Raw genomic sequence first — 8,954 nt, forward strand, 5'->3', positions numbered from 1 at the left:
CTTAGTCAAGAAAGGATATATACATATACGTCAAGGATCATCATTCCTTCAATGTATCAACAAGAAAGGATATATACATATATGTGAGACAATTTTCTCTGTGTGGATATGTGCATTGTCTTCCTTTCACTAGTTTCACTATTACATTTGTGGTTCTTCTGGGGGTATTTCAATTGGTTCAGTCCATGACCGGCCAACTTCAGTCACAAATCTCTCTATGAGTTCTGCCCTCATCAACCTTATCTCTTGTGTGGACAATTTGGAGCTGATAGGTTCATGCTTGCTATATTGTTTCATTATATAGCAAACAAAGAGGCCACAATCTAGACTGCATACAAATTATAGGTATGGTTAGTTTTAAGAAACATGCAACTGAAATTATCTTATTTATAGATGTATGAAACTTACGAATCGCTTTCTTGTTGTGGAGCATTGTTGACATACTCAAAGTCATAACTTGTGTTTTGTGAGTTAATTAATTTGAAAGAGGGTTGTGATTGAGCGTCTCTTTCAAGACAAGCTTTCAAAAAATTCTCCACGTAATCTTGCTGCAAAAAAATAATTTTTATATAACAGAGAAATTTACGGACAAGTCAATGGGATTCTATGAAAATTATCATCACATAAAGATGATGATGGATCAGAGAAATTTGCACTCGTTACCAATTGTTTTGCATCTTTGACATATTTGTCTTCTGCATCATCCCTCCTTGGCCTCAGTGAGTTGTAGAACCTCCATAAATTGTCTTGTTTGTCCAGGACAAGCAAGGTCCAGTGATTTCCATGTGTGGACTTCTCATTACCTCCAGTATTTATTGGGAAATGGAGGAACCTATAGTTCCTCCATGCTGTTTCAATATGCTTGTCAAATAAGGACACTCGAAAACTTTGATTTTCTGTCATGTTGATGAAATTCTGTGCTCAGAGAAAATCAAAAAATGGTTTTGTTAGTGACACAACTGACTTCAAGAAGTGTATTAAGAAGAGAAAGTAGAAAGTAAATTCCAGAGAAAATCAAATAAAATAGTAGTAGCATACTAAGCACATGGATGTGAAAAAAAAATGAGGTTGGTTGTTGTTTCTCTCTCATTTGGTTAGCCAAAAGGATCTCTCCATAGCCATCAATGACCTGAAAAATATGATTTATATTTGTAATATTGTTTTATAAAGGCTGATGGAACATTGCAGAGAAATGTTGATGAAAGGGAAAGACTTACATTGTTGGCAATTTCTTTTTGCTTTATGAGGTTTCCAATGTCTTCAAAGGTAATGATATTCAACTCACTTGTCCAAATTAAAGCTCTACAAGATGACAAAGAAGGGATTGAATTGTTGTTAATGCAACATAAGTTTGTAATTTGTTGTTTGTTATGTTCTATTTTGTTTGTTGTACTTACTCAAGCCCAGACACATTTGATATGTGCTGCAAGATGTCTTTTATATGATCTTTTATCAATCTTGAAATGGGAAGAGTTTGTGGAAAGACCCAAGATTTTGTGATGTTTATAGGTTGAGGCAAGACGTATGCATCAGCATCAAGCACTTCTTTGTCCTTCGTGCTTTGCTCAACTTGTTTTACAGCTTGTTTTGAAGCTCTAGTCACTTTCGCAACTTTCGGATATTGGAATTCTGGATCATGCTGCTTTTCCTTCCTTTCTTTTGCCTTTAAATTTTTTATCATTGAGGTTGGATCTTTTTTGACTGTAGGCAGTGAAAATATTAGGAAAAGTGAAATTTCTCTGAAGCAACAGATGATATTTCAATATGTAAATTTATTTAATTCAATATTTTGCAGTTACCATAGAGTTTCTTCTTTTGTTTCGGTTGTTGTTTGTGTGGCATTTGCTCTTGTTGGGTTGTTGGTTGTTGTTCCAGTTGCATTCCAACTATACACAGTGAAAATCAAACAAGCCCCAAAAATGGAATAAGAAAATATACAGAGAAATGAAATGAGCAGTAGAAATATAACTAATGTGTTGAGAGAGATATAACTTCCAGAGAAAATTACCAATGACAGAGAAAATTATAATAAATAGAAATTTCTCTGAGTTATGATGGCACAAGGACATAACTTTTTGTGGCTCAAGATTTTCACTGACCTTGTGGTTGAAGTTGTGTTGGTGTTCGGTATGGTTGTGTTGCTAGTTGGACAGATAGTTCTTGAACTTGTTCATGCAATTTGGCATTTTCAGTTTCAAGCTTTGAATTTGAACACCTCAACTGTTGAATTGTTTTTGCATCGTCTGCTTTTTCAACCTCCAACATCCTTAGTTTCATTCGGATTGTGCTTTCTTTTTCTTGAAGTTCTGAGTTATGTGATGTCAGGATTCTTATTGAAATATCCTTTTCAGCAAGTAATTCCATCCAATTTCTGTCTTCTTCTTTTTTAGATTGAGACAGTGCCTTCAGTCTTTGACGTAGATCAGCAATTTGGGCATCCTTTGATTCCTCAAATTCTTCAGGCTGATGCATTGTTGAGCCACAAATGCCATCATGTTGTTGGTCCATCGGCTCATTATTTTCTTCTTCATCACTTTCATCCTTGTTCTCTTCTTCTTGTTCATCTTCATCTTCATCTTCTTGTTCACTGTCTTCTTCTTTCTGTTCATTTAGTTCTTTGTCTTCTGGTTCTATTTCTTCACTTTCTTTGGTGGTTTCTTCTTCTGTGCTGCTTGCTTGATGTTCTTGTCCATTGCTGGCTTCGTATTCTTCTGTGTTGCTTTCTTTTTGTTCATTCCCTCCATCTTCAGATGGATCTTGTAATGTCTCCTTGAATATGACAATTGCCTTTTTTAATTCTTTCTTCGTCTTTTTGCCAAGACAGAACTCCTCAGATGGGTTTTTGACTAGCTGCTTGTTATCAATCTGTAACAGGAGACTCTTTTATTAGAGAAATGTTACAAAATTCACTGAGAGAAAAAATTCAAATAAGAAAAATAAAATTCATCTAAATGATACTAATTGGAAACAAACTTCAGAGAAAATTATATTGGGCCAGAGAAAATTAGAGACATGGAGTTAATTTTATGGGGAAGAGAAAATTATGAAACAGTGAAATAAACAGTGTTTATAAGTTAATGTTTTACTATATTTGTGTCAGAGAAATTTGAATTCCAGTGAAAATTCATTAGAAGGGTAGAAATAAACAGTGTTTATCAAAGATGCAAGGCACACAAGTTATGGGCAGAGAAAATTACACACAAGGAGATAAAATTTGATGGGCCAGAGAAAATTATGTAACAAAGAACATAATTCAGATATTAGAGAAAATGAATCAGGGCATATAAGTTAATGTGTTACAATTGTGGTCAGAGAAATTTGGATGGCAGAGAAAATTGATTACAATGGCAGAAATAGACCAGTGGTTAACAAAGAAGAAAACAGAAATTGATATTTCAGAGAAAATTAATCTTAATCAATCAATGCACAAGGAGGGAAACAAAGCAGTGGTCAGAGAAATTTTGAAATTTCACTGAGATTTCGGTAGCAATAGGAATCTAACCTGTCGAGGTGCAAGAGAGTGGACTGGTGCCTTCTGCAGCTGTTTCGTCAAGGTTTGAAGGTTCCACTTGGCACATCTTGGGAAGTCTGTTGTGTTACTGTCTTCTGAGTCAATGATAGTTGCATGTTCACATAGCCAATACTGTGATGAAAATGAAAGTAAATAAAATTTTGTAAATGCACAAATTTGTAAGTATGATAATTGTAAATTTGAATGGATATTATACTTACCAGCAATGCAATGACACACCCCGTAACTTTTTCTGGAGTTCTGTGCAATGCCATGATAGAATCAATCAATGTTGATGTGATTGCTTCTGGCCAATCATACTGTTTCATTGATTCAAGAGGTTCCACATACTTTATAAAAACCCAACCTATTGAATTCCCACTTGTTGCAAAAAATAGGGTGAGACACAAGTACAATGTAACAATGATTGCTACATCTTTGAAGTCAGTTGGTTGCTTGCCTTTCATTGCTTTGACCAAGGCATTTTTAAGAACAGGACCAGTGAGCCTTGTGTCCTTTTGGAATCTTCTCCTGAGGAATGCAGATTTTGGCTTTTTAGAGTATCTTAATGACATGGCTCCTTTACCTCCTTCCAAACCAAAAATCAAGGTCATGTCATTTGTTGTAAAGGTCAGGTTCTTCTTCCCAACTGTGAATGCTTTTGTTTTTTCATTGTAACATTGGATTATGGCAACTACATCATCATTGGATTTCCTAGATTTCTTTGGATCCATCCTTCCAGTGGTTAGAGCTTGGATCAAATACCAGAATGGGGTCTTTTGAAGCTCTAGAAGATGTTTTGAACTGAATTTAAGTGTTTGAAAGAAGGAGACGACATATGAGAGGTTGGATCGGAATTGAATGCTGTAGTGAGCTCTCTTTCTGTGGAGTTTAACAGGTTTTTTCCCCCTTGAGCTTGAGTCTTTTGAAGTTGGGGTACTCATCTGGATCCTAGTTGCTTCATCAGCTTGGACTTGTGTGTTTTGGGAAGGAGTTTGTGGTGTTTTAGTGCTGGTTTTTGATCTTAGATGATAAGAGGACTGAGAGAGTTGTTCTTTCTTCCTTGGTGTTTCTAGTGTTTTGCTGCTGGTTTTTGATCCTAGTCCATAAGAAGACTGAGACAGTTTCTGTTTTTTGCTTGGTGTTTCCGGTGTTTCGCTGCCTTTACGTTTTGCCATTTCTAGACAATGATTAAAGCATAGAGATGTCAACATTAAATCCCAGAGAAAAATGGACATGTCAGAGAAAATTACAGATAAGGGAGAAAATTGGAGATGCCAGAGAAAATTAGAGATAAGGAAAAATTACAGAAAATTTGACATGTCAGAGAAAATCAACACAGCATCATAAACATGGGAGAGAAATTTTCAATAATTGTTTAAATTACAGATAGAAGTAAACATACCAGAGAAAATGAATGATAGAAAAAAGTAAACATGGCAAGTGAAAGAAAATTTGCATTCCACAATTAGCAAAGATAAAATAAACAAAGTAATGTAAAAATGGCACTGAGAAGTACACCATATTGAAATCAAGAATTGAACAAAATAAACATACCAGAGAAAAATGCACATTCTTGAGAAAATTACACATTCTTGAGGAAATTTCCATTCCAGAGAAAATTTCAATTCATAATATTAAAATGCAAGAAAAATTTACATACACAAGCAGAGAAAATTAACCATGATAGAGACACTCAATGGAGGAAAGTGGTGCGATGTGGTCAGAGAAAATTATAAATACCAGAGAAAGTTAGACAGGGGCAAGAGTGTAATTGACATTGCAGAGAAGGATACATATTCGAGAGAAATTTACAAAGCAGAGAAATTCAGAGACAAAATGACAGAAACATGTTCAAGAATAAGATCAAAATTCAGAGAAATAACTTTTTCTCAAAGTACATATGGCAAAGAAAATTCCAAGAAGAAACATTCATTCCAGTCCACAATATTAAAATTCCAGAGAAAATTTAAAATGACAAAGACACAAGGGAGGAAAGTGATGTGATGTGGTCAGAGAAAATTATAAATACCAGAGAAACTTAAGACAGAGGCAAGAAAGCAATAGACATTCTAGATTAAGATAGACATTGCAATTAAAAATACATATTACAGAGAAATTTACGGAGCAGGAAAATTTATAGACAGAATTACAGAAACATGTTCAAGAATAAGATAAAAACACAAAAAATTGTTGTGAAAATAAACATGCCAGAGAAAATTGAAAGAAGAAAATTACATTAATAAAAAATCAGAGAAATTCAAATGCCAGAGAAATTTACAGATAAAATCACACAAACATGTTGAAGAATAAGTTCAAAATACACAGAAATAAATTTTTTCAAATTCAGGTAGCTTTTTATTACGAAATTGAAACCCTAATTTATGAAAGGTTATTATAAAATGCTATTAACTGTGTTTCCAGAGAAAATCTAGTTGTATTGTAGAAAAACTGACCAGAGTTAGGATGAAACTTGAATGATGAGCTGATATGGCCCGCGATAAAGATGCGACGTGACGAAGATGGACTGAGATGATGATGAGCAGTGAAAACGAAGCTTTAACCTAGGTCAGAGAAATTTGTGAGGAAGGAATGGGAATGATTTTTGGAGAAGATTACGAAGCTGTAATGTCGATGGTGCAGATGATGTTGAAACCCTAATTCTGCTGTTCTCCTGTTCGTGAAGATGCTGGATGTTTGGAATGTAACTGAGACGTCGGAATGAGTTTGGTTCTGTGTTGATTTTGGCGAGGGTATTTTGGTCCACAAAATAATTAAAAACGCGCGCCAAGTTGTTTCAGGGACGTGAGGCATCACTATCTTTTTGTGTGTCCTTTATCCTCTAAATTGTTATTATTAGGGACCTTAAAAAAAAATCTCCAATTTAAAGTTAGTGAGATGTGAGTCACATTTTAAATTATTAATTTTTTCTAATATTTTCATTTTGGATTAATTTTATGAATTTTTTGTATGATAAAATCAGATAAGTTGGTAAGAGTCTTTGTAATTTTCGTTTTGAAAAAATAAAATCAGACAAATTGGTAAGGGTATACGTAAGAGTCTTTGTAATTTTCATTTTGAAAAAATAAAACCAGACAAATTGATAAGAGTATCGGTAAGAGTCTTTTCTAGTTTCTGTTTTGGAAAAGGAAAATGATACCAGCTCTAATAATATTGTAAAATAAAAAAAATATAAAAAAAAAACTAACAAAAAATATCACATCCTAAAATAGACTCCACCCATTAAAACTCTTCTAGGGCTCAACCATTAAAAGTGTCAATCTTTTTCCTTGAGAAAAATCTCCAGACAGGTTGGTAGGAGATTTGTACTAGTTTTTATTGAGTTGTCAGAGTCAATCTTTTAATCCTTTTTCAAGATACCAACAAATTCACCCATTAAAACTCTTCTAGAGCTAACCTAACCTAAGGGTGGATGGTATTGTGATTAAGTCTTGGGGTTTAAATTTTAAGATTATGAGTTTAATTCCTTTTTCTTTGGGCCAATTTCTTAGGCGAAATACAGTTTGTTAGGAGGTTAGATCTCAAGTTGTCTAATTAGCACTTGGTGTGGGTTTAATATTCCCTCGCTGTGTAAGTCCTGACTTAAGCAGAGTTTATCTTGAGAAGTCGGAGCAAGTTCTTAAGTTATAGTCTCCTCGCTGGGCCAATCTCCTGAGCGAAGCACAGTTGGTTAGGAGGTTAGACCTCAAGTTGTCTAATCAGCAGTTGGTGTGGGTTCAATACTCTCCTGCTGTGCAAATCCCGACTTAAGCGGAGCTTGTCTTTGTAGGTCGGGGCAAGTTCTCAAGTTATAGTCTCCTCGTTCCGAACGGCTAATAAGACACCCTGATAATCTCTGTAAGGGGCGCTGCCTTAAACTTGCGGGAGAGTTAGGAGGATTTATCTAAAAAAAAAAAAACTCTTCTAGAACTCAACCATTAAAAGTGTCAATCTTTTTCCTTCGGAAAAATCTCCAGACAAGTTGGCAGGAGTTTTGTACTAGTTTTTATTGAGTAGTCAGAGTCAATCTTTGAGTTAAATTACAACTTTCTTTTTCCTTCGGAAAAATCTCCAGACAAGTTGGGAGGAGTTTTGTACTAGTTTTTAGAAAAATGCTTGGGAGCACTAATAGTACTCCCACTAATTAGGTGGTAGTGGATCTTGTCTTTAATGATGTGATGTTTTGGTCTTGAAGTTGTTTTTTTTTTTTTTTTACTTTTTTAATGCATTAGCACTATTAATAGTGATGTTTTTAATAAGATGAATCATTGTTGTAGTTTTTATTGAGTAGTCAGAGTCAATCTTTGAGTTAAATTACAACTTTCTTTTTCCTTCGGAGAAATCTCCAGACAAGTTGGTAGGAGTTTTGTACTAGTTTTTATTGAGTAGTCAGAGTCAATCTTTGAGTTAAATTACAACTTAAAATTTATTTTTATATTTTAATTAGTATTTTTTTTTTTTTTTATGTACACACTTCATTACACTCTTTATTATAAAATTTAAGTTTGAAAAATATTCATGTTTATTGGGTGATTGACCATTTGGCGAAAATTGTCCAATTTTCAAATATTTGGTGGTCAACTGAGTGGATGACTGGGTGATTGATCACTTGGGTGGTCAGCTAATTTTGAAAAATACACCAAACATAAATACACTTAAAAGATATAATATTTATGATTTTTTTTTAAAAAAATCACTAAATACCAAAATATACAAAAAAATGAAAATTTAGTATATTTTTCGTACTCTGAATTTTCATATTTTTATGTATTTATTGATTTTTTAAAATATTTTTTATAAATATTTATTTTTTAGATACATCTAAGTAAGATGTATCTAAAATAAAAAAAACGCTTTAATTTTTAAAAATATTCACTAAAAACAAAAAAATATGAAAAATAAAGAACTCAATTTTTATAAAATCAAATTCAAAAAATTAAAACCAAATACAGTGATTATTTTTTATAGACAAAATATTTTTGTTTCAAAAAATATCATTATTATATTTTTAGTAACAAAATTAGACATTGAGGCCTCGTTTGGGAACATGTTTTTTTAGTAAGTTTTTAAATTTTTGGCTAAAATATGATGTAAAAAAATTAGTATGTTTGGGATGAATTTTTAATCTTTTACGAAAAGATGTGCAAAAAATAGAGAGAAAAAGAAAATTTTTGACTTTTTGATATAGGCTATTGACTTTTTGATTTTTTTTAATGACTTTTTAACTTTTTAACTCAAAAAGCCACTTGCCAGACGAGGCCTTAGTAATGATTTATTACTCTTTTTTAGACTAGAATTTTAGCCTTAAAAAATAAACTTTTAAGAACCAAATTATTTTGTTGCTAAAAATCTTTTGAATTTTTTTTTTCTTCAGAATTATCGTTTAGCTACTATCCATGACAATAAGAATTGGTTCCTAAATATTTTTTTAAAATATTTTTTT

The 8,954-nt window shown here is 32.9% G+C and overlaps 1 protein-coding gene across 1 annotated transcript; it reads right to left on the minus strand.

Moving 5' to 3' along the window:
- Positions 1–404: 404 nt before the first annotated feature.
- Positions 405–4,245, minus strand: LOC145799330 (uncharacterized). The gene is made up of 8 exons (XM_082888885.1): positions 3,733–4,245; positions 3,503–3,643; positions 2,100–2,865; positions 1,800–1,886; positions 1,398–1,701; positions 1,218–1,302; positions 664–915; positions 405–548 (listed from the first exon to the last, which is right to left on the minus strand). The coding sequence occupies exons 1-8, from the start codon at positions 4,243–4,245 to the stop codon at positions 405–407; spliced, it is 2,292 nt and encodes a 763-aa protein (XP_082745011.1).
- Between the last annotated feature and the right edge of the window lie 4,709 nt (positions 4,246–8,954).

This window comes from Camellia sinensis, chromosome 9 (assembly GCF_055761805.1).
Source record: "Camellia sinensis isolate YWXY chromosome 9, ASM5576180v1, whole genome shotgun sequence".
Taxonomy (NCBI): domain Eukaryota; kingdom Viridiplantae; phylum Streptophyta; class Magnoliopsida; order Ericales; family Theaceae; genus Camellia; species Camellia sinensis.